Genomic DNA, 25303 nt, shown 5'->3' with positions numbered 1-25303 from the left:
TTCTTCAAAGTTTCAAATTTTAGTTTTGTTTGAGTTCAACATCGAAACGTTACAAAATTGTGTTTGCTATACTCTTCTCTACCACTATGACAATTAATATGATTTTTTATCCATGTTTGCTATCTCAATTCAGTAAAAGAAAAAGAAAGAAGATATATATGAAAAAAATGTAAAAACAGCTTGTAAAACCGCCGAGGGAGGTAAAACAAACGGTTTTGATAGTTCGGGGAGGCTGGATACCTGGTTTTGTAGTTGAAGGAGGAAAATCAGACTTTTGCGATAGTTGAAGGAGGTAAAATAAACTTTTTCCGTTCTTAAAACATATAGGCCCAAACTGACGAGATGGAAGAAGAAGCGGCCTGCCACTGCCAGGATATGCGGCGGCGCGGGCTTGGAGAAAACCCACGGTTTGCGGCGCGGGCGACAAATGGGCTTGGCCGGGAACTCGGTCTGTCTGGCTACTATCTAAAAGGCCCAAATATTTTATCTGCTGTTCAGATTTGACCCAACCAATGGTCGCTTCGGGGTCACCTCGAGATCAAGCTGCAGTCCAATCGCCAGTCAGACAAAACGAGTCTCAGGTTGTGTTTAGTTCCCTCCTATTCCTCCAAATTTTCCAAACTTTCCATCACATCAAAACATTAAATATAGCAAATGACCCATGCATGGAGTACTAAATGTAGGTAAATAAAAAAACTAATTGCATAATTTTGATGTACATTGCAAGACGAATCTTTTGAGCCTAGTTTGCTTAAACAATATTTACCACATACAAACGAAAAGTGCTACAATACTTTTCGCAAACACTTTTCGCATACTTTTTGTAACTGAACACAGCCTCAGCAGTCAGCACTCACTTTAGCAATCACCGTCAAACTTCAAAGACAGTTCATAAAAAAATCACTATAAACCTGCCATAATTAGAGATGGATGCAGGATTTGAGATATGGGACACAAGAACAGAGTCTAAACAATCTCCGGGTTTACCGTTAAAGCAGTAACACTGAATTAGCCGGAGCCAGGAACGGATACTTATTACTATTATTTATCTCAACGAAAGGAATGACCCAAAATGCTGTAGCTGCACAATTCCGCTCCAATGCAAATGTGATCCGGCCGGTCCCGAAACGGCACCAGCTGAGCTACAGTTTATGACAGGCCCATGACCTTCCCGGTGGCAGTGTCGACGTCGATCTCGTAAAAGCAGGGCCTTGTGGGAAGGCCGGGCATTGTGCTCATGGTGCCCACGAGCGGGTAGATGAACCCAGCTCCTATGCTGGCCCTCACGTCCCTTATTGGTAGAACAAAGCTGGTCGGGGCGCCCTTCATGGAGGGAACATGTGAGAATGAGTACTGGGTTTTCGCCATGCAGATTGGGAGGTTGGAGAAGCCTTGTTTGGTGTACATCTCAATCTGCTTCTCAGCCTGCAGCAAAGTCAGAGAGAAGTCAGCAGAGCAGGGCATGGCAAAATTTTATGACTATGAATGAATCAAATCTCAAACACAAAGGAGGTACCTGTTCAGAATATTCGACACCACTAGCACCATAGAACTTAGCTATGGATTCAATCTTCTCCTTTATGCTAGATTCCAAAGGTTACAGAAACTTCAGAGGCTCTGACTGGCTTTCACATGCTCGTTGAACCGCAAGTCCAAGTTCAACCTGAAAAGAAGTTAAATGGAAAGATCTAATTACACGATTAAATTAATTCCCACGATTCTGACATTCATACCACTCTAGGCAAAAATGGACCCGTGAACTCTTTTGTACCAGCGTGGAAAGTTGAAAAATAATGAATTTTGTTTCGACATCGGAGCAGATTTACAATTCAATGTTTCCAGCTAAACAGGGACAGGTATCTATATTTCATAGGATTAAAAATGTAGGGAAAGGGAACTAACCGCTCCTTTACCACCATGGGCATGGTGTGTGCAGACGACAGCATCAAAGGCTCCAGCAGCCATAGATGCATTCCGCACTGCGTTCATTTCTGCTTCAGCATCTGATGCAAATTTGTTGATTGCGACTACAACATTAACTCCATAACTCCTTGTGTTTGCTATATGTTTAGCAAGGTTGACACATCCAGCTTCAACAAGGGCCACATTTTCACTCACATATGCATGATCCAGAGGCTTTCCAGCTACAACATCTGGCCCCCCCACCATGCATTTTAAGAGCTCTAATTGTGGCCACAATAATAGCACACTGGCACCAATCCACTGTATCTACACTTAATATCCATGAACTTTTCAGTTCCAATATCAGCACCAAAACCTGCCTCAGTAACAACAAAACCACCCTTCCCAACAAACTTTAAAGCTATCTTATCAGCAACTATCGAGGAATTTCCATGAGCAATGTTAGCAAACGGTCCAGCATGTACCAAAACTGGTGTGCCTTCAAGAGTTTGCATGAGGGTGGGATGAATTGCATCTTTCATTAGGACAGTTAAGGCACCTCCAACGCCAAGATCGTCAGCAGTAATTGGCACTACTGACTTGCTGTTCCCTATCACCATTCTTCCTAGCCTTTCTCTCATGTCAGCAAGGGAAGTTGTAAGAGCTAACACAGCCATTATCTCACTAGCCACTGATATGTCAAAGCCTGTTTCTCTCACCATTCCTTTTTCTTCAGGGCCCTGTCCAATAGTGATTTTCCTCAGGAAATGATTGTTGACATCCATCACCCGTCGCCATGTAATGGACTCAGGGTCAATGTCAAGCCTTGCAAAACGTCTAACTTCATCTGGAGTAAGTTCATTGGGATCTGTCTTCAAAATGCCAAGCTTTGTCAGTGTCATGGGCAGCCAGCAGGCTGCCACCGAGATGGCAGGCGGAGCCAGCCCAAGGGCCCACGCGGAACAGTACCGCGTGAACAGTGCCCGTCAAATTAGATTAGATGGATTTGGTTTGTTAGGAAAGGAATAAGATAGATTGATTAGGTTAGGATATTACTTAGGGGTTAAGTAAGCCTTGCTTACAGGTCAAGTAACCCTCTCTATATAATGAGAGAAGATGTATCAATCTAATTAAGCAATGAACACCTATCTCCTATCTCCCTCTCTCTACTCTTAATCTCATCTCCTTCACCATTGAGCAGTTAGGCAAAAACCCTAGCGCTCCTAACCGCCGAGACTAATTATATAGAGAGGGTTACTTGACCTGTAAGCAAGGCTTACTTAACCCCTAAGTAATATCCTAACCTAATCAATCTATCTTATTCCTTTCCTAACAAACCAAATCCATCTAATCTAATTTGACGGGCACTGTTCACGGGGTACTGTTCCGCGTGGGCCCTTGGGCTGGCTCCGCCTGCCGTCTCGGTGGCAGCCTGCTGGCTGCCCATGACAGTCAGACGTTTGAGCATTACGTCAGCAAAGCGCCTCTTGCCTTCTTTGTTTGCTGGACATAATCTGTTGAATAGTGCCTTGTCTGACTGAGAATTTTCATGGAAGATCCTTGTATCAATAGCAGCAGCCAAGAGATTGTTTGCAGCTGTAATTGCATGGATATCGCCTGTCAGATGAAGGTTGAACTCATCCATGGGTATAACTTGGCTGTAGCCACTTCCAGCTGCACCTCCCTTGATTCCAAAGGTAGGCCCTTGCGATGGTTGACGAAGGCAAGTGACAACCTATAATAACAACAATATATCAATATATGAAATGATTTCCACATTCTCTGTCAGTATGCAACGTACGCTTGTCTTTGATATTGACAGTAATTTAGCGACACAAACAATGGTGCAGCCACTCATAAGAACCCAAAGGTTTACACAAGCCATAAGATCAAGCTAACAGAAATGCATGGACAGTAAAAGTGGAAATGATTTTTAAGGCATCGATAGCAAGAAGTTACATAGAATAAAGATCAACACCAACTGATGGTTCCATATGTTTCTACAAAGCTTACTCAAACCTACACATTTAACTTAACCATAAATCCGGATTGCCATAGAGAAAAAAAGGCTGCAAGTATAACCAATGCATGCACAGCTATTCACTACCAAAGTGGCAGAAACAAGATAGCCTTCTGCAATCCGGTCCAAGATTGCATCAAACAGAGTTTTCAGACAAGACCCATGGTTCCAAGCAGCTCGCAAGGTTTGCACTATCAGTCCCTAACACCTTAAGGCTGAATTGATCGGACTATGGATCAAGCAAAATTAGCAGTAGGAAGCCCACCTTTTTATCAAGGAACGCGCCCAGAGCCTGGCACAGGCAGACGGTGGTGGTGGACTTGCCCTCCCCGAGTGGCGTCGGCGTGATGCCGCCCACTACGACGTAGTAGCCGTCTTGCTGCGCCTTGAGGTCATCAAGAACCGACAGCAACACCTGCAACCAGAAAACAACGAGAACGGAGGGTCAAGATCCGATCAAACCGCAGGGACACTGACACCACCTGGGACCAAATCAAGAACGCACCTTGGCCTTGTACTTGCCATAGGGGTCGTAGTGTTCGGGCCCGAGGCCGAGCTCCGCCGCGATGTCGACGATCGGGAGCGGCTCGACTCGACGGAATTGGCAATGTCGATGTCCGCCGGCACCGGCGATGCCACGTCCAGCCTCCGGATCGTCGGGCTCGGCATCTCCGGCAGCAGCGGCGGCGGCGGCAGCGGCGGTTGCGCGACGACGGCGCTGGATCTCGCGACGACTCGGTCGCGGCTGGGTCCGATCGTGGCGGGCTGCAGCAGCGATCAACAACAATCAGTGCTTATGTGTTGAACCACAATCTAGCTCTTGCAATGCCACCTATTGCACACATCTAGTCTAAAAACACGTGATTATACCCTCATTGACGCCGATTTGTTTTAAACATCTTAATTTCTACCCATGGATCCAAGCTCCAATCACAGCAAGGGGAGAGCTATCCGCATAGGGACTTACCTGCAGTGGGTGGAGGGGGGGAGGGAGACGACGCGGCCGCCGCCGTCGCATCTCGGCTGCCAGGCGGGGGGAGGGGCGGTGGGTCTTGCCGGCTACGGGTGCAGCGGTGCCTCCGGCCGCTGCCAGCACGAGCTGCTGCAGCGGGGGCGGGGGCGGAGGGAGGCCGACGCCGACGGCGGGAAAGACGGCGGGGCCGAGTGGCCGAAGGCGAGGGCGAGCGCAGTGGGCGGCGGGCGAGCGCGACCGGGAGTGGGCGAGCGCGAGTGGGAGGCGGGCCGGAGACAGATGCCGTGAGGGGAGGGGCCGGCGAGGCGAGCGGCGGCGGCTCGGGGCGGCCCCGACGGCGGCGACGCAACTGCCCCAACCCCCTAGCGGCGCCGTGCGGATCGGAGCGGATGGGAGTGCGAGCGTGGTAGGGCACGATTGGACAGGGGAGCCTCTGGCTGCCGGAATTGGTTATCGCCTCCTGCCTCCTCGCCGCCCTCGCGTCAGGACGACGGCGACATAGGATAATGGAGGTTAAAGTTTTGGGATAATTGGTTGGTGGGGCAGTAGATCCATATCACCGTTCCCAAATAATTGAGGTGCTCAAACCGATTCCGCTCGCGATGCTGAATATGCGGTTCCATGTCCACGCGCGCCCTTCGCCTTCTTTTTTTCCAAAATTGTCCGCTCCTTCCTCCCGTGCCTCCCTCCACCTCGACGATGCCAAAACCCTAGATGGAACCCCACCCCACCTCTCCCTCTTGTTCCTCGGGGCGCGGCACCAGCCATGGCGGAGCCGGCGCTCCTCGACCCCTCCCCGTTCGACCTCCGCCACTACCCGGCGCACCTCTTCGACCCGGACCTCCTCCGCTCCCCCGACCGCTGCGGCGAAGGCGACGACTCCGGCGAGGGCTCCGCGGCCGGATCCGGCCCCGTCGCGTCCACCTCCGCCTTCCCGGTCACCTCCGCCGCCAATTCCGCCGTGGCCAGCGCCGGCGACCGCGAGGTGAAGCACGAGGATTCCGGCGGCGGCGAGGCGGATCTGGGGAGGGAGGCGCTGAGGAGGGGGCTGGCCGCCACGATTCGCTAGGGACGGTGGAGGGAGGAGGGCCGCGCGGATCTGGAGCGGGAGGTGAGCACCGGAGAGGGAGGAGGAGGTGGTGGGGCGTCGCCTGCGAGGTGGTTTGAGGAGCGGCGCCGGCAAGGGCGGTGGAGGGAGCTCCACGGGCGGCGCGCCGGGGAGAGCAGGGAGAGCAGAGGTGGAGAAAGAGAGAGGAGATTTTTTTCTTTTTTCTTTTTATTTTTTACCTGAGTTTTTTTATTAAATTTTTTTCTGTTGAATTTTTTTATTTGTTTCGTACAATTTTTTTCTCTTGAAGGTTCCTCTCTCCAAATTTTTTCTTTGTTATGCTCTCTATTTTTTTCCTTGAAAAAAGTTCCTGCTGCTCCAAAAAAAATTTGAATTTTTTTCCTCAAAAATTTTTTCAAGAAAAAATTTCTTGAAATCAGAAAACGACAAAAACTTACTAAAATAGAGAAAAAATGAACGGTCGGAAAATCGACCGTACGGAACTCTTCCGTACGGTTGACCGTAAATTAACAGTGCCCGATTCTGCTCTCTTTCTCTGCAAAATACTTGGTTTAACAAAGAAAACCCCACAGCCTCTGACGACTCTGAACCACAAAAATCTGATACTCCGATGTGCGCAGCAATGCGTAGCATCAGAAAAGCATTGAGGCTTTCAGATCCAATGCGCACGCACACAAGTTTGGGAGGGCTTTGGCCTCAGCGGGGTGCTCTTATCGTGGGACGGATGGATGGACGGACGGAAGACGGGCTGCAATCCAGATAAGGCTTATAAGGGTTTTGCCGGAGCTGTGGACGTGGTAAACTCGCGATGATGATGCAAGGGGTTTAGGACGGGCCAAGTCTCCGCGGATTTTTAGGCGGGAGGAGGTGACCTTGCTCGAGCTCCTTGTATCAGTTCACGAGCTCCTTGCATCAGTTCCCTCAAAAATTTTCAGTAGGCGCCCCCGGTGGATTAATAGACTTGCGTGTTTCCGCGTGGAGAGGAATCTTTTTCGATTGCTTAAAAAATCATTTTTGAAGAAAAAGAAACCTTTTTTATCTGGCATTTTGCTGGCAGCGAAGAACGGCGTAAGAATCAAGTGTTTCGTTCACGCCACCGTGAAAGCTTTTTGCTCTACGAAACAGCACGTCAAGCGTCAACCGATTTAGTGTCGTTTGCGCTTCCCAAAAAACAAATTTGATTAATTTTATATTAAAAAATATTAATAGTTATGATACATAATTAGTATTACTGAAAAGATATTTGAATCTAATTTTTTAACAAAATTATTTGGAGACTCAAATGTTGCACACATTTGCTACAAATCGAGTCAAATTTGTGACACGCACACCAACGGCGACACTTATTTAGGGACGGAGGGAGTAACTCCTGCAATTTGGCAGGGTACACAGTACACACTAGGTGAGAGGTACGGTGTTTCTGTTTTTCTTAGCTTTTGACAGTTTATAAAACTAACTCCACAACTCCTGTGATACTTCACGAGATAAATCTAGTGATGCCTTTTAATCGCATGATTAGAGGATAGTTACTTTAGCATTATTGTAGGAAATTATGAATTAATTACCATCATTAGATTTGTCACGAAAAATTATACTCATCCGTGAAAAAATTTCACAAATAAATTTCGTTTAGTACTTCATACATACAATATTCTCTTGTAGCGCAAGTTGCACTAAAGAGAACCAAACAGGATCATGGGAGGGTGATCCCCATCACATGGGTTTTGAAGCTACGGTGGTTTGGGTCACACGACACAAGGTGGATATAAGGGGGTGTTTAGTTGGTGAAAAAATTTGAGTTTTGGTACTGTAGCACATTTTGTTGTTATTTGGTAACTAATATCCAATCATGAATTAATTAGGTTTAAAAGATTTATCTCGTCATAATCAGTTATACTGCATAATTAATTATTTTTTTAACTACATTTAATGTTTCATACATGTGTCCGAAAATTCGATGTGATTGGTACTGTATAAATTTTTTTTGAACTAAAACACCACCTAAGAAACGCTTGAGCTTGACACTGGAGTCGAGATAAGGGCCCCACTACTATGATATCAATCCACACGCTGGAGTGAAGGGTAGGCTGATTGGTCGAGGGTCAACGTCGCCGTTGATTTTTTTTTCTGATTCGGATATGAGCAAACGCGACTTGTTTGGTCCATTCACTCCCCTCTGACAGACCGATTATTCAGCCCGGGGACACCATCTCTGAAGAGTGAAGACCATCCAGAATTCAGGATAGGTTAAGCCCAAGGCCTAATTCCTCATGAGTCAAAATCCCGTGCGAGGAGATTCACGGCTTTAGCCCGCTTAGTGGAGTCAAACGGTGGTACACTACTGTCTAAACAGAGGAATGCCCTCCGAAACGAAGCAAGGGCGGCGGATCAGCATTTAGCGATCCGCTCGCATTCAGCTTGATGTTCCACGAACCTCTCCAAATTCTGACACAAGCACACGATTTGACCGAACTAATCACATGCACAAACCAAAAACTCCACGAAAGTTGGACACCCAATCAAAAGCTTACAGTAAAAAACAACAAATGAACCTACACGCCACAATCTGTGAAAGAACGAAAGAAGGTGAAGAGAAGATCGAGCTCGCTACGGTCCGCTACGCTAGCTAGCTCACCCGCCGCCCCGCACGGCCGGCGGCGGCCCCAGTCGGTCAGTCCTCCTTGACGAGGTCGTCGGCGGCGACCGCGGGCGACGGCGACCGCGGCGAGGAGCGCGCCCGGGCGGCGCGCGAGGGCTCCCCGGCGAGCGGCAGGTCGGCGAGCAGCGCGAGCATGCGGCGCGCGCTGGCGGAGCGCGCGGGGCGGAGGCCGAGGCTCTTGGTGCGCGAGAACACGGAGGACGACTGCGACAGGATGAGGTACACCAGCGCCTGCACCAGCACGAACACGCCCACCTTCACCAGCGCCGCCTGCAGCTCCGGCTCCGTCTCCATCGATCTCCAATGGCGGACGGCGGCCGGGCGGTCACGCACTGATGGTCTTGCCTCTAGGATCTATCGGAGCTCGAGCTGATCGAAATGGATGAAGAATCGCTGCTTGCGAGTTGAGAGTTGTGAGGCGAAGCGGCGGGTGGCGGTGTTTTATAGGCCGGAGACGGTGACCGGGCTGCCGGTTTGAGTTTGACCGTGGCAGGGCAGAGGAGAGAGGGGAGGTGCACCTGTCTCTGTCTCTGTCTCTGTCTCTGTCTGTGCCTGTGTGCGTGCCGCGTGCGTGCGGAGATGTTTCCGTCCGTGGCCAACCGCAGGTAAAATGCTCGAGGCGGGGCGGGTGCGTCCGACCTGCTTGCGTCGCCGCGTGCGTGGGCCGGCGCGGATATTGTTATTGTCGCGATCTGAATCACTCTCTGATGGGCTGCTGCCCACCCAACCCAATGGATGCTTCCTGGGGGGCGATGGAGAGCAGGTTATTTGAACGTGATTGCGTGAGGGATATGCCTCATCAGGGCAAGTCGCAGACGCAGAGGAGAAGCGCGAGCTTTCCGAGTCAGCTCATGAGGAAAGCATGGTCTAGATCCAACAGAGTGCAAGAACTAACACCGGAGGCCACGCAGGATTGCATTTTTGCATAGCTGTAACGCATTTGAGACAGTATGCCTCCTTGATTGATATCACCACATTCCATAGACATTCAGCAACGGTGCTGTCAATCACTAAACGGGGAGAGAACAGCAACCAGAAAAATGAGCCATTCGCTCTTGTAAACTGAAAAAAGAAAACAAACTGACAACGAGAAAAATTTCCTAGCAATCTAATCTCTTAAAAACAGAAATCAGAAGAAAAACAAGTACATGAAATTTACACCGATAAGAAATATCAAACAAAAAAAATAACTTGCATCAATTTTATAGAGCACAACAGCAGGTCCAAAATAAGGATGGGCATGGAGTGATCCATGGATTCCAAACGATCCGTACTGTCCAATTTCGGGACTTTTCCGGCTCTGTGGGAGCTGCTCAAGCAAAAGAAAGTGGCTTCATCTAAAAATTCTCTGAATATTCCCTACAAACCGGAACCATTTTTTGAGAGAAGCCCCTCCCAAATATGATTTCAGTTACATAATGCCCTTGATTAACCCACCCATAGCGTCTTCAGGGCCGGTCTCACCCGCAGCCATGCCGCGAAGATCCAAGGCGCATTCCCCGCCAGAAAGCTTACTTCCAACCGGAGCTCAAGCGAGAAGGAGACAATTGGATCACAGCAGGCGCTAGGCACCTTGGTTGTTTGTTTTATGAGTAATTTCTTTTCGTGTCAGTTTTGCTACACATTGCTCTCTTTGTATTCAGGGGCGGAGCTGCATGTAGCTGTCGGGGTCGCGCGACCCCGACGGAATTTGCCAAAATCAATGGAAAACTACTATTTAGCACTGTTCATTCATGTAGCCGACCCCAACGATTAATGCATCCGACCCCGGCGGCTTTCTCGTCTGGCTTCGCCCCTGTTTGTATTGTGCAGCGACCTTGCGTGCACGTAAGGCGTGTTGTATTCAAACTCTATGTTATTGAAACAAAGATACGAAGCTCTCCTGCGTATTGAAGAAAAAAATAGCCCACAGCTTCGGCTCAAAATTCCAATGTTCCTAGAATTAGAGATGATGAGCACTTGAGCAGGTCGCCTGCCAACCTTTGGTCTGGAATTGGTGTACTGGCCGTCGGTGGCTGTCTTTTACCCAAGACTAGAACATGATTACGTGAAGAATGAGCGACAGAGCCACATCGGAAGACAACTTGCTGAGTCTGCTAGGGTGCTGTTTGTTTCCGCTTTTCTGAACCTCGTTTTTCTGAGAATCAGGATTCTGAGATAAGTCTGCTGTCTGGAGAATCGGCTGTCTGAATAAGCAGAGTGTTTGACAATCCTGATTATTTTGAGTCGATTCTCTGAGTTGAGTGGTAAAATATCTGAAATGCCCTTGAGGCTGATGACATCTCATTTTTTGCTGAATACGAGTAGAATTCAATAATTCTTATATTTTCTAAGTATCTTGACTACATAATATTACTATTAGATCAAATATATTAATATCACAATATATCAATACATTGTTCCAGCACTAATTTCTAAACTACGAGTACATAAATGATGGATACAACTAAATCACGAAACCATAGCGGATCTTCTGAGTCACATTCTCTAATGTCCCATGAAGCTTATGCATAAATCAAATAATGTAGGCTCAGACATGTTGAATACTGCAGTACTTGATTCTCTGGACTGATTGAGAAAACCATAGCTTTCGAGACATACTGAAAATCGTGAACAAAGTAAATGGAACTAGCATAAACAATTACAGACAATAGTAGCATCGCACTAACATTCATTGCATCGAATACATAGCACGTGCTCAGAAGAAAGCACGGGGCATACGCGGATGAGGAGCGGGAAATTGCGGCGGGCGTAGCGGCCGGCCCAGCAGTTGAGCACGGCGTCGACGGCGTGCGCGTCGGCGGGGGGCATCGCGAGCACGCGCGCGGCGGCCTCGGACACCTTCCAGTCCCGCTGCCACCGGGTGCCCTCCACGCGCCGGCGGTGCCGCGCGGGGAGCGACGCGGCGCGGACGCCGTCCACCTCGGCGCGGGCCGCGCGGCGACCGCGGTCGAGGTCGACGGACACGGCGGGCCGGCGCTCCGCCCAAGGACGCCGCGGTGGCGCGCGGACGACTCGCGTGGGCCGCGCGTCGGGGCTCGGCGACGGCGGGGGAACGGAAGCCATCGGCGGCGGCGCAGGGGAGTATCGGGAGGAGAGGGGTAACGGGAGGAGGGAGGGGTATCGGGTGGGAAAAAAAGCCTCGCTTCTCGCGTGCGCGAGGTTGGATATGTTTTTCCCAGAATCGTGTTTTATGTTGAACCGGTGATTCCCAAAGAAGCGGTGGTTGAAATAAGCGAAAAATAAGTGAAGTGTTTGGGTAAGATTCTCGCTTATTTTCATCCAGAATCAGCTTTTAAGCGGAAATAAACAGGGCCTAGGCCTTATCCAGATAAGCGTGGCCCAGATCCAACAGAGCGGGAAAAAAAACAGACTTTTCAAACTACAAACAGGAATCAGGCCCTGAATCTTGAGTTATGCGTGCGCGTTTTCTTGGCACCTTTCTCTGACCCGAAGGATCCCTGCAGGTTGATGATTCTCTTTTTGAGATGGTGTGTGATTTCAATTGCAAGGTGCAATTTTGTGACTGTACACATCTGACACAAGGCTTCAATACCAGCACATCTTCACCGACTTTTGCAAGTCTCTCTTTTCTGCCTCCGTTCGGTTGAATCTTTGCCAGTAGTTCACCGACTTGGACCGTGTTTGGATTCAAGAGCTAGAGTTATTTGAGCTAGAGCTAATTAGCTCAAGCAAATAACCCTCCAATAAAATATCCCTTAATATGTTTGGATCCAAGAGCTATTTAGTCTTTAAAGCATATTTTCCCAATCATTGGAGCTCTATTACATCTCTTGCTATGGTGGGCCCCACCTGAAATAGCTCAAATAATCACCTCTTGGGTGGGATAGTTTTTTGAGGTAGGCTATTTGCAAATAGCAAAGAACTAGCCCTCATGTTTGGAGATTTTAAGCTATTTTGGGCTATTTTAGGCTAAAAATAACTCTAGCCCTTGAATCCAAACACGCCCTTGGACATCTTCTATTAATTTCATATCTTGATAGCAACGTTAGATTCTTTCAACAGGTGAAACCAATTTACAATTACACAAATAAAGGGAAGTGAAATCACTATGAATCACAACCCCGTTGTTCTACACTTCTCCTTTTTAATAGCATTTCTGTAGATGTTATCTTATAAAGTGTTACGATTACAATTAGTATTGGCATAGCATGCTATCCAGATATAGTTCAGCTTAAATAAAAGTTTCAGTAATCGGAGAAAGAATAGCAACAAGCGAAACGAGACAGTTGCTCCTGTAAAATTGAATAATACAAACTGGTAAGGAGAAAACTCCAAAGCAATCAAATTTCTCAAGGAAGGAAAAAAAAAAGAATCAGACTGGAACAAATTACATGAAATTTACACCAAGTACATCCATAAGAGAAAAATCAAGACCAAAACAAACTTACATCAATTTTGTACACTAAAGTAGTATGGAATGCATGGCCCCAGCCCCATGGCATTAGCAGATAAGCACCAGGAGAAGAACAGCGACAGAATCATTACAGATTCTCGCATTGGGAATCCTTGGTAACAAGATATTCAGATTGCTGGCCCAGGCACAGTTCCCAGGGGTTACGTCTTCCAGTGTCAGGGCAGGGTTAGGGTTCGGGGATTTTCTCGGTCGGGGAAGCCGAGGCTTCTTCTTAAGTTAATACCGGTGGGGCGGTCTTTCCCCACCCGGCCGAGTTTTTTTTTTTAAGATATTCAGATTGCCTTCATAAGGAGGTGCAGGGCACTTGGAGTGACCATGCCAATTAATCAACCAAGTGTCAATCAGTGGGGATAAGGTGTAAAAAAGAATACCTCCCAAGTCCAACCAAAAGCTAAATCTAATTTCTAATCCTTCCACATAAGAGTAAATTTTCATTTGCTAGAGGAAAGACGGCTGTAATATTCAGTGAAGTCTAGACGGAAGAGAAGGAACTTCAAGTCAACATGCTGTTGCATCGGCAACTGGGTAATAAATGCATCAAGAGAAGCTGTATAATCTTTTGCGATGCTATCCAGGTCTTCACCCATTTTCCGGAAAAGTTCCCCAGCTAGTTGGATCATGGCTTTTCTGCCACCATCAAGCCATGAACCTGATTCCTTTGATTTTGACTTTGGTTTACCTTTCCCCCTGCAGTAAAAATAAAAGGTTGTTGTGAACATAACAATAGATATGTTAAGTAACGATGGAAGTACAGTATCTAAGTTTGCAATGACCTAACCTTAGCTGCAACTCATATATCCGTTCAAACCATCGATCAGCGTGGCTCCGAAACTGTAAGATGATGTCAAACAATTCAAAAAGATTTCTAAGAAGTCCTTGGGACCGTTCACCAAGGAGGGCCTTCTCCAGTATCGAGTTTAGATACTTATCGTGCGCCAAAAGAAGGTCATCTAAATCCTTTGCTGCATCCATTTCATCAGAGAAACGAGCCCATGAAACCTCCAGAACCTCAAACATAATGTAGTACTGGAAATTGGTCACAAAATGATTCATTTCGTTGAACAGAACTTGGCATTTACGAAGAACTGAAACAAACTGAGCTCTGATGCTTGTTCCTTCCTTGTAAAATGGAGAAGAAACAATGCAATTAGGCTTCATTGTCTTCCACACTCCAGTTAGGGAGTGATCCACACGCTTGAGCTTCCATAAGAAGTTGAAAACTTTGAGATACATCTTCATAACTGAAGCTGTGAACACTGTATCTAGGGGCACCCTAGCATCATACTCCAAGGAGAAGACATCCCAGCCACGGTCACCATCTCCATGATCCATCATCTTTACTTTTATGCGATCCAAGATATCACGGTCATCATACTGCGCATTGGATGCTCGAATTGAAGTCTCAAGCAAGCCAGCCAATTGGAAGGAGCTAATCCTATTTGCTGGCTCTGACAACTCAGGGCCAACAACGTCCATCAAATACTGGACAAAATCACCCTGCCCAAGAAGCAAGTACCGCTTGATAGCTAGGCAGTGGTCCTTAAATCGGTACCGCTTATGAATGACATCCATCAAATGCCAATCAATCCTCTTGGCTGCCTCAACCACCAACGCCTCCAAAGCATCAGTCTCTCCATAAACAAGCCCACCTCGAGATGTTGTGGTGCCAACATATGCAGCTGCCTCTGCAGCGGCATCAGCCCAGCCACTATCGTCGCAGCAAACTCTAAGAAAGTTGATTGACTTGCCAGTTCTAAGAATTCGTTGTGCCAGCACTGGAGAAATGAAAGCTGGAAGCATATCAGACTGAATAAGGTAGCCCTCCCGCCACAATGATTCTGCTTTCACTGGTTGCCCAACGATGAAGAACTCTGCAAATACATCCTCCAATTCCCCTTCTAATACCCAGCTCCGAACCATTTCAAACAATGGTGAGCACACCCGACGCAGCAATCGGCCCATAAACTCCTGAAACATAGGATCCCCATGCTGGGCATGTCCATGGATCGCACCAGCCATAGCACCACCCCTCAATCCACGACATGCATCCACCAGAACAGCCATTAGGCGCATTCGCACTGCAGGTTCAGCAAGCCACACTGCAAGACGCCGCAATGAGAGGTAATTACCCGACACACCTGAATCAGATCCAGGTGTGGGGATTGGATTCAATGAGTACGACTCCAGAACAGCCAGCAGCTTGTAGTAATCAGAGAGCTCCTCCTGGAGCGCCGAGCAGAACGCCTGAGCAACAGTCCCCACCTCAGTGGCAGCATCTGACGGTGAGCGGCTTATGTTGTCAGAAATGAAGCCCCGCACCTTGCGGAACAGCCTGCCGAGCTCGCACAGCTTGCGGACGAGGGTCCGCGTGGACCGCGGCACGCGGACGCCGTCCGGGAGGTCGTACGCATCGCCGGCCTTGTCGTAGCGCACGTAGCGGCCGTCGATGCCCTGGCACGCGTACAGCACGTCGCGCACGAGCACGGCCTCCGAGACCTCCGTCTCGTCGAGCACCAGCTCGGTGTACTCCCGCAGCGCGATCTCGCGAATGTTATCCGGATCCTTGGACACCAGCACGACGCCCCCCGGCGCCACCCCGTGCGCCCGCTTTCCCCCGGCGCCCGCAGCCGCCGCCGAGGTGGCATTCCGCGGCGGCGCGGCGGTGGGGAGGTTGGGGAGGCACGAGGCGGCGGCGGCGGCGCGGCGGTGGGAGGAGAGCGAGTCGAGCAGGTAGAGTAGCGGCCAGAGGGAGGCCGGGCGCGACCGGGCGGAGAGCTTGGAGTGGAGGTCGGCGAAGGCGAGTGCGTCGTCGGGGCGGCCGGAGGCGGCGAGGCGGCGCTTGATGGACTCCGCGAGCGCGTGCTCGTCGGGGAGGACCGCGGGGGCGAGGCGGCTGGAGAGGAGCCGGTGCGCGAACCGCAGCGCGCCGCCCGCGTCGCGCCCCCCACCCCTGCTTCCTCCTCCTCCTCCGCCGCCGCCGGTGGCGGATTCGGCGGCGGAGAGGAGGCGGTGGACGAGCTCCTTGACGAGATCCTGGGTTTGGTGGTCGTCCATTGGGGAAGTGGAGGGTGGGAGTGCTAGGGTTCCAGCAACTGTGTGCGAGGGTTTGGGGAATTTTTGCGGGTACGGGTGCGGTGGCTGGTGCTGAGCGAAAAAAAATGTTTGTTACAGTGTGTTTAGATTACTTTGCATTTTATGTTTTTTATGTTTTTAGAATGAAATTTTCAATATTTGAATTATTAAATGTAAACTAATCACAAAACTAATTACAGATCTCGTTTGTAGATGACAAGACGAATCTAATGAGCCTAATTAATCCATCATTAGAGCATATTTACTATAGCTTAATGTAGTAATTTAATATCTAATCACATCATAATTAAGCTCATTAGATTCGTCTCGCGAGTTACAGTCCATTTGTGTAATATGATTTATTTTTTGACTATATTTAATACATCATATAAATAATTTATAAAAATTTTGTATTTTATGTTTTGGGATCTAAACAACTTAGAGCACCCGCAATGGTTACGGAGAGTAGCTCTCAGTAAGGTTGACCACGTCATCCATAGAGAGCAGTATAGATCACCCACCCAGCAGATTACCTATAACACGTACTTCAAAATTTTGTGGACCCCACACATCAAAAATTTTTAATACCCTCTTCTCTCAGGTTCTCATCAACCTCTTGCGGCAGCCGGCACCCAACGGCGAGCTCCAGCCGCCGCGCTCGTCCCACGCGCGCGCTCGTCCCCCGCGCGTCGAGGCGGCAGCATGCTCCGCAGGCCGTCGCGCCGCTCCCCTAGCTAGCTCGCTCCTCCGCGCCGTGACCCTTCCTTGCGCAGCTCCGTTGAGAAGCTTCCTCAGGCGCCACGCTGCGAAGCCGGTGCGGCCGCGAGGGCGGCAGAGCGGCGGCGTCATGTTGACCCAAACAGCCTTGCGCCCCACCTCCGTTCATGTTGGCTGCCGGGGCCTGCAGCCGTGGTTGGCAATTTGCCATCCGCGTTGTGGCCGCGCCGACAACCTCGCCCGTCCCTCGCACCGGCCTCGCCGCGCCGACGACCTCGTGTGTCGCCGCACCGGCCGCACGTGTGCCGACGGCGCTGCGCGCCGACCTCACCTACCGCCCGCTCGGCGGCCTCGCGCTCCGGCGGCCCCGCGCGCCGCCCACCTGCTGCCTGGTGGTCTCCCGCGCTCGCGGCCGGCTACCAGCACCCGCGTGTGGCTGCCCGGGGATGGCGCGCTCGGCCCCTCAGTCCGCTTTGCCTTGAAGGCATCACCGTGGGGCCCGCTTACCGTGGGGACGCGTGCTAGCGGCTCTCGCCAGCTCTAGCGACGTCTGAGGGGCCGTTTAGTTCCCAAAATTTTTTTTAGACAAAATTTTTTATCTCCTCTTTGAACATATGTATGAAATACTAAATATAGTTAAATAATAAAACTAATTGTACAGTTTGAATGTACACGATGAGACGAATCTTTTGAGTCTAATTAGTGCGTGATTAGCTATAAGTGCTACAGTAACCCGCTGTGCTAATGATGCGGTCAAATGCTTCAAAAGATTCGTCTCGCGGTTTCCAAGCGAGTTCTGAAATTAGTTTTTTAATTAGTGCTCGAAAAGCTCCCCGACATCTAATCAAACAATTGATGTGATCGTTAAACAAAAAAAATCTCTCATCGCTTCTCTTTCCTACATGGAAGGCTTGTAGAGAGGTCGTCCCTAAACACCACTGCGGCTGCCCTTAGACTGACCTTAGCAGCCTACCTAGCGCTTGTGTAAGTTGTCCACGTCAGCAGCCTAAATCCTCGTCAGCAGGCCAAGAAGACAAGCAAATAATTCTGAAGGCTCCCGCCGGACGGTTCAAATTTGGCCGCATGCCGCTGGCGTGGACAATGTACACAGGCGTCTAGGTAAGCCACTGAGGTCAGCCTTACTCCCAAGCCCGGCTAGACTCCACGCAAGCGGTGCGGGCGCGGCGAGGAATCTTTTTGGAACAAGACTGGTTGCTGTGTGGCTGCATGTGGGTCCGGGGAGCTAGCTTCCGTGATGTGGTCCACAGGCGCAGGGTGGCCCACCGGAGGTGGCGTGCGGCGTAAAAAAAGACAGGTAGTGGGTCCATCTGTTTGGTCATCTTGTCGATCCACCGAAATGAAAGGGCTCCTTTGATCTTTTGATTGGGCCCATGCCGAGTCCAGCATGTTCTCCCACGAGGAGAAGGATAGGCCCACGAGCAGGCTTCGGTTGCTTCGTCTTCCGTGAGCGCCGGGCGCATCCCCCCAGTCGCCGCCGCCGGCCGCCGCGCCGTGCACCAACAGAGGACAATCGCGCTGCATCCGTCGGCTTGCTTCCAACGGTAAGTCCCATCCCTTGTTCTGCTCAATTAATCCGTGGTTTCGCTAGTGATTTGTGTGTTCCCTAGGCCCTAAAAGCCTTCATCTCCCCGCTTTCCATACCCTCGTCGAGATACACCGATCCATTGCATGTTCGGTGCTCCTCCAGGGCTGCGGCGATAGCTTCTCCTCTCCCAGGCCACAGCATCACCTCCGTGCGCCGCGGCGCTGCCCACCTCCTGGGCCCCGTTCGGATGAGCAAGATTGGCTGGGCTGATCAGCCCAGCCGCAGCCCAGGCGTTCGGCAGCACCAGCCCAGCCGAACGGCTGATGAACCACCTGGTGGCCTTAATCGTGCCCTACCACGCTCGCACTCCCATCCGCTCCGATCCGCACGGCGCCGCTAGGGGGTTGGGGCAGCTGCGTCGCCGCCGTCGGGGCCGCCCCGAGCCGCCGCCGCTCGCCTCGCCGGCCCCTCCCCCCACGGCATCTGTCTCCGGCCCGCCTCCCACTCGCGCTCGCCCTCGCCTTCGGCCACTCGGCCCCGCCGTCTTTCCCGCCGTAGGCGTCGGCCTCCCTCCGCCCCCGCCCCCGCTGCAGCAGCTCGTGCTGGCGGCAGCCTGAGGCACCGTTGCACCCGTAGCCGGCAAGACCCACCGCCCCTCCCCCCGCCTGCCAGCCGAGGTGCGACGGCGGCGGCCGCGTCGTCTCCCTCCCTCCCTTCCCCTCCACCCACTGCAGGTAAGTCCCTATGCGGAGAGCTCTCCCCTTGCTGTGATTGGAGCTTGGATCCATGGGTAGAAATTAAGATGTACAAAACAAATCGGTGTCAATGAGGGTATAATCGTGTTCTTAGGCTAGATGCGCAATAGATGGCATTGCAAGAGCTAGATTGTGGTTCAACACACAAGCACTGATTGCTGTTGATGAACACCACTAGTTTTGAGTTTGCAAATATGTGACTGATTGCAAGAGCCAAAGACGAGGAGGCGCACCATACAAAAACTTAGTGACATGAAATGATAACAGAACATTGAATCAGTAAATCTGAAATCATCTAGAACTTAGTGACATGTCAACTCCAAACAAAAACTAGATATACAGAAAAGCTAGTGTATTAGTTGAACCAGCTACCTCTGTTTGAACACCATGATGGTCATAGGCAATACTAGTGATAAGCTAGTGCACACTCTGATTTGTTTCAGCTGGGGAATGGACAGAGAACGTCTGCAGGTACTAACTCATTTCTATTAGGAAATGAGATGGTATACAAGTATACAAGTATAGGAGTGATTGCTACAGCATATACACATGCTGAATTTAGAAAAAAAAAATGATGCAAGAACTTAGAAGCATGGTTTTTGAAAAAAAAAGTATTGATTACTGACCAAATAATAACTATGATGCTACTAAATGAGTGACCTTGCGAGGTGACTGAAGCCTAACAATACTAGGAAAGAGACATCTGAATGTGAATGGCCCCAGGAAACTACCAGGTACTAATGTGTCAGCCTGCACCGATCAAACACAGGGACCTCAAACATGTCATACGCCTTTCATGTTGGTAGAAAGAAATGAAAAGCAGAAGTAGCCTTTTCAAAATATGAAACGTCTAGGATTTCTGAGATGGAGATGCAAGACCATATTTAGCATCAGTCTATAAACCTATGAAGCTATGTAATCCCCGGGAATAAGGCAAGCTGCATCTTGATTCAATTAATTTGTATTGATAATCAATTATTGCAAAAGGATGTGGAGATGCTATGAGATTTGTAACTTTTAGTCAAGTGTTCTGAGCTTTCTGTATTGACAGTCAGTTTTCAAAAAAAAAGGACATATATGAACCCCTAGGACTGAATAAATATCAACAATGATCTAACAGCATATGACTTAGCATATGAATTATCTTGCATGTTGCCAAGACAAGATTATGCCAACACAGCACAATGAATTACATATACTTACTAGTACTATTTTCCAATACTATGACCTGTTGCCAACTCATGTACTTAAAGGTGCAGAACACGTTCAGGGATTGCAATGCTATTCCCTTGACCAATTCATATTCAGAAACTAAGCACAGTCTGAACTTGAATTGCACTTAAATATGATAGAACAAGCAGTTAGCTGCGTTTAAATCTTTGAAAACAATAGTGTGTATAGCATGCAGTATCAGCAAAAGAACTGAAAGTGTTAATAATAGCACAAACGTTGGACAACAGTAACTGAAAATGTAGCTATTGTAAATTCAGAAGAATTTGTAAGTAGCTAATATAAAGATTCAGCCTTGGATCATTGCTTACCCGAGTTTCCTTTATACCATACTATATGCATGATACTGTAACCTGAACCTCTTTTTGCTCCAACTCGGGCTTTGTAGTTGCTTTCTGTACTAATCTGTAATGAACTACCAGGTTATGAAATGCACAGATATGGTAACATGTTTATCAATTGATGCATAATACACTGAATGTTTTTCCCTGATGCTCTTTGTTCCTTTCAGATTTGATCCACTTCCAGTGCTTCAATTTTGACACATGCAAAATTGGTGATTAGCCATCTGAGGGATCTGTAAGTTTACCCACAGATTTCTAATAGTCTTTGTGCAATCAGACATTTCCTCTGACACATTGCAATCAGACAATTATTTGTGGCTGCGTAAGTATGGAGATGGTTCGAAGTACGATCCATCAGATTGGGTGGCGATGAATACTACAACTAGTACCTCAGTTCTGAGGGAGTTGGTCTCTGTTGCTGTGTGACCTGCATCATGAGTCTTAATTTGTTATTGTGTGCAAGTTTGAAACCATGGGTAATGTAACGAAGTGCTATTTGATTAAGTGCTAGGAATTACTGTTGCGGTTAGTAGACAGATAATGTAATGTAATTAGATATGCAGCAGTGGCACCATTTTGTTTATTTAATGTGTTGCATTGGCACTAAAATTTGAATTTGAATTTGATGGGGCTTTGCCGCTAGGAATGGGCACCTCCGCACCTGAGTGCCTCCGCCGGACGGGACGCCATCCTATTCAACGTTAACAGTGAATTCCAGCCAGCCACTCCCATCCTATCCAGCAGTAACAGTGAATTCCAGCTGCTACAGTCCATTCCAGCCATCTGCCCAGCCCAGCCAGGGATTATAAGTTAAGCCGAACAGGCTGCTGAGCACCCACATCCCAGTAGCAAGCCGCACAAGGCGCTTGTCGCTCACCCAATCCAGACCCGGGTAGGCGGCCGTGACCATGAGGTTGCTGGGCTGCGCTCCTTGGAACATAATGTCCGGGTGTGAGGATGCTCTATTGTAATTTCCGGTTTCTTGAGTGAAATAATGACAGTGCTACAGAATTCTTTAGAAAAAGAACTGAATCTTCAAATTAATGAACGTACAACTAGACAAAAGTGGTATTTCTGTGTACAACTAATTTCATAATGCTAAATTATGTATTGCTATTGTTATGGCTCCGGATGAAGAAGCCACCGAGGAGAAATTGGCAGTGGGGCACGTGCCCTGGTAACAAAGCTCGCAGCTGCCGAGGCTAAGTGAACGAATGTTTCTGTTCGGTAGTCATTCCCTTACCCTTCTCATAAATTCATTAGGTGTAAATGTTTGAATTTTTTTTTCTGAATTCAGTGCCAATGCCCATTGCTTAATTCGGTGATGGCTTCAGTTAGCAAACAGCCAAACTCCTCTTTGTTCAGAATGTGATGGCTTCACCTTTTTGTTTGCAAAACAAAAAATCACTAGCTCGATTTAGAATGAGTGTTGAATTGCTTTATGTTTGCAGTCTCAAATCAAATAATTTCCTATTTCTGATGCCCCAGTTTATTTTGATATGACAACAAATAGTTCACATTTTTCTTTCCTTTTCTACTTCAGTCATTTGACTTTGCAGTTAGCTCATTAGATGGATTAGCAGTTGAAAGACGATGAATTAGAGTCTCTATTGTGCTTCTTCCTGTACATTTTAAACTTTGTACATTGCTGGTCTGGTCTTTGCATTCTTGATGCCCAGCAAAAACTTCTGAGCATTTGTGATCATATGCATATTCGCTAATAGTAACCCAATGTGTAGGAATCTTACAATTGTTGGATTCGTATTATGCAGCAAAGATTATGGATGTGAAAGAGAAGCCAGAGACGACCAGTGGCCCACCACCGCCACGTCCCGACTGCATAAAGTGCTTCGATGCTCTGTGGTTCTGCTACTCACCATTCCACCAGATGCAGAGCTACTACCGGTATGGGGATTTTGACAACTGCTTCGGCAAGTGGGGTGACCTCGTGGATTGCCTCACTCTCAAGACGAAGCGGGTGGCAGAGGTGGAGGAGATCCTCATTGCACGGGAGAAGGCCAAGCCACACATCTGGACCTTCCGGACAGTCGATGAAGCGTCGGACCACTGGTGGAGGATGTATAAGCATTTAGTAATGATGTCACCACCACTGCCAGCTGCTGCGCGGCCTCGTCCCAAGTCTGATAAATCTTGAGAGTTGAGGTTTCTGCATGTGTTCTGTACTTCTGTTTGTGTTTATGTTGCATTTTGATATTAGCGATGAGTTCTGTTGAAATCTGATTGTAACTTGCACACCTATGAAGTGGAATCATCGAGTTAGATAAAACTACTCTGATGAATTCTGAATAAGTGGGACTTGCATTCTTATTGGATTCGGATGAAACAAAGTCAATAAAGCTGCTTATGTAGAGGCGTTTCCATTGTGAATATGTATTTAGTAACAAGAATATGAAATCGTAAATAGTGTAAAACTCTTGCCTTGCTCGATCTAAGTCTAAGGAAATACAAAAAATCTGCTTATACACCAATTTACTGTCATGATCAAGTTTGGTGTTATGTTATGGAAACAAAATACTGGAAATCTGAGTCGTCGTTCTCTTTAGTCAGCAAAAAACTGATGTTGCAGCGTGTCAGTCTTATGGTCGCAGAGAAAAATGATGTTGAATCTGGTAAAATAGTTGCTCACAGTGAAGCCTAGAGGAATGCACTACTGCCCCTTTGCTGATTGTTTTCCATGGTGTTTTCGGTCAAACCAAAGCAGCTCTGTGCCGCTGTTGTGAAGAGGATGCAGTCGAAGTTTGCTGATTGTGTGTTTTTAAGCAAGCAAAAGCAAAACCATTTTCAGTGCCCATTGAAAACTGCCATCTCTGCTGAATTGCTTATACGGCCTTGAAGCTCTGAAGACGGCCAAGTCCAGGGAAGGCAAGGCCACAGAAATTCTCCTGAACTGAAAAGTTTGAACAGAAGCGAGCGGCGGACCCGCTGAATCCATCAGTAATCCACTTCCCCGTCGAGGTCATGTCCGCCGGAAGTGAGAGGCCTTACGCCTTCGCGACGCCCTCGACGGTGCCGGTGGGCTTCTCCCGCGGCTCCGGCTCCGTCGCCGCAGCCACGGACAGCGCCGGTACGAGTTCCTCCTCCGGGGCGACGACCAAGAGCAGGAAGCCGCCGTTCCGGCCCGCCACGGACGACACCAAGCCCGTCCTCCGCGACCCGGTTCGTCCCCAACCTGACTGATAAAAAAACTCTGCATCACATCTGTCGCTCTTGCATCACATCACATCCTGGCACTGATCTAGGGTTTGGTCTCGGGTGTCCTCTGAGCGTTGCAGATTTCACGGTCGGACCCGGTGGAGACCGAGCAGGCCGTGCTGCGGTTGCCGCGCTTTCCCTGAAATCGCCCCACCTCCTCAGTCCTGATGGTACGGTACTCCAACTACTGGTAGCGTATGTCTCTGGGTCCTAAGTTCTGCTACCTATGGAGTCGTTTCTAGTTCTGTAGCATTCGCAGCGGTTATGCTATGGTTCATCATGTAGTTTAACCTTCAACGCTAGGTACATCAATTGTAAGTTCTGTACCATCAATCGGAAGGAATTAAATGGTCCACTGTATGACCAGGATATGATTATGTGGACAGCGTTTTCTTCCCATTGAAATACTGTGTCAACTTTGGGAGCATTCATATTCTAATTTCTGGATGCACTCCATTTTCGAGTTGCTGACTTCAGTAGATGTTATAAATTTGCTCAAAGTTATACGCTAATTTCCTAATTTGGTAAAATACGTTACGGTCAGAATTCTTCTTATGCCAATCATCTGTTCTTGTTGTTGCGAGCTTTCTGTGCATTTTCTCAAGTGATGTGGGTCATGAAATAAAATATCTTTTGAGATTGAGGCATTGAGATTTGAGATTTGGAAAAAAGACTGATGAAAACATTCAAACTAATACAACAGGTAAAGATGTAGAATCGATATGTACAAACAAAAGTTCAAACCAATAGAGAAACTAGTACAGTTAGGTGTGCTGCCAGGATTAATAAAGTTGGTTTAGATAGTCTATGCTTAGGTATGCTACTAGGAAATGCAGAGTTGATTAGATATTATATGCTCAGCTTTACATCTATAAGCTGTTACCTTGTATAATGAAATCATCACAAAAGCATCCAGGTCGAAAAATGGCTTTCAAATTAAGCTCTGGGGAAGTTGATTTAGCTTGTATGGGCTTAGTTTCTAGTTTTCATAGTTCAAAAAAAATCTACCATAAATGCAAAAATCTAATTGTTTTTTCAGAGTTTCAGTTGCAGCATTTGGCCACATTATCACAAATAATAACTGCAAACCAGTAATTACATCATTCCAGTTCCAGTAGTGCCAAATCTATGCTGTTAGTAGCTTGAGGAGCTTCTCTGCTATTGTTTACAAATTCGATTGCGGCAAGGGACTATACTCTTGGCGATAACATCAGTAATATCACAATTTCGAGTGATAGATTTGTGAAGTCTGCCTGACATATAATCATTTACAGTGACCTCGGGAAATGGCTTATCCACTGAAGCCTGAAACTGACAGGCAAGTGATGCAATGGTGAAAATCTTGTGTAGATGGTACAAAGAGTA

The 25303-nt window shown here is 48.3% G+C and overlaps 4 protein-coding genes and 1 pseudogene across 11 annotated transcripts; 2 read left to right on the top strand and 3 right to left on the bottom strand.

The window, feature by feature from the left end:
- Positions 1 to 861: 861 nt before the first annotated feature.
- Positions 862 to 5425, bottom strand: LOC120660823 (annotated as a pseudogene).
- Positions 5426 to 8250: 2825 nt separating this feature from the next.
- LOC120660822 lies at positions 8251 to 9053 on the bottom strand. The gene has a single exon (XM_039939467.1). The coding sequence runs from the start codon at positions 8915 to 8917 to the stop codon at positions 8636 to 8638; it is 282 nt and encodes a 93-aa protein (XP_039795401.1). The 5' UTR covers positions 8918 to 9053; the 3' UTR covers positions 8251 to 8635.
- Positions 9054 to 12850: 3797 nt separating this feature from the next.
- LOC120660820 (gamma-tubulin complex component 3-like) lies at positions 12851 to 16193 on the bottom strand. The gene is made up of 2 exons (XM_039939466.1): positions 13840 to 16193; positions 12851 to 13748 (listed from the first exon to the last, which is right to left on the bottom strand). Exons 1-2 carry the CDS (start codon positions 16113 to 16115, stop codon positions 13493 to 13495), a joined length of 2532 nt encoding a protein of 843 aa, XP_039795400.1. The 5' UTR covers positions 16116 to 16193; the 3' UTR covers positions 12851 to 13492.
- A 2056-nt stretch (positions 16194 to 18249) lies between these two features.
- LOC120660818 (uncharacterized protein C227.17c-like) lies at positions 18250 to 23113 on the top strand. 8 transcript variants are annotated; one of them, XM_039939460.1, is made up of 4 exons: positions 18259 to 18412; positions 20893 to 20960; positions 21863 to 21952; positions 22498 to 23113. In XM_039939460.1, the coding sequence occupies exons 3-4, from the start codon at positions 21940 to 21942 to the stop codon at positions 22878 to 22880; spliced, it is 396 nt and encodes a 131-aa protein (XP_039795394.1). In that variant the 5' UTR covers positions 18259 to 18412; positions 20893 to 20960; positions 21863 to 21939; the 3' UTR covers positions 22881 to 23113. The 8 variants fall into 8 exon arrangements, with proteins under 8 accessions (XP_039795396.1, XP_039795394.1, XP_039795392.1 ...); XM_039939461.1 differs by lacking the exon at positions 18259 to 18412 and adding an exon at positions 18682 to 19130; XM_039939462.1 differs by lacking the exon at positions 21863 to 21952 and having other exon boundaries at positions 18250 to 18412.
- A 387-nt stretch (positions 23114 to 23500) lies between these two features.
- Positions 23501 to 24401, top strand: LOC120660819. Its single transcript, XM_039939465.1, has 2 exons — positions 23501 to 23902; positions 24019 to 24401. The coding sequence occupies exons 1-2, from the start codon at positions 23705 to 23707 to the stop codon at positions 24079 to 24081; spliced, it is 261 nt and encodes an 86-aa protein (XP_039795399.1). The 5' UTR covers positions 23501 to 23704; the 3' UTR covers positions 24082 to 24401.
- Positions 24402 to 25303: the final 902 nt, after the last annotated feature.

This window comes from Panicum virgatum, chromosome 2N (assembly GCF_016808335.1).
Source record: "Panicum virgatum strain AP13 chromosome 2N, P.virgatum_v5, whole genome shotgun sequence".
Lineage (NCBI taxonomy): Eukaryota > Viridiplantae > Streptophyta > Magnoliopsida > Poales > Poaceae > Panicum > Panicum virgatum.
This window is presented reverse-complemented; position numbering and strand designations above follow the sequence as displayed.

Coding starts and splice junctions, on each gene's coding strand:
- LOC120660819 (XM_039939465.1), top strand. CDS start 23,705: ATGTCCGCCGGAAGTGAGAGGCCTTACGCCTTCGCGACGCCCTCGACG. Junction 23,903..24,018: donor AGCCCGTCCTCCGCGACCCG/GTTCGTCCCCAA, acceptor TGAGCGTTGCAG/ATTTCACGGTCGGACCCGGT.
- LOC120660820 (XM_039939466.1), bottom strand. CDS start 16,115: ATGGACGACCACCAAACCCAGGATCTCGTCAAGGAGCTCGTCCACCGC. Junction 13,749..13,839: donor ATATATGAGTTGCAGCTAAG/GTTAGGTCATTG, acceptor TTTTTACTGCAG/GGGGAAAGGTAAACCAAAGT.
- LOC120660822 (XM_039939467.1), bottom strand. CDS start 8,917: ATGGAGACGGAGCCGGAGCTGCAGGCGGCGCTGGTGAAGGTGGGCGTG.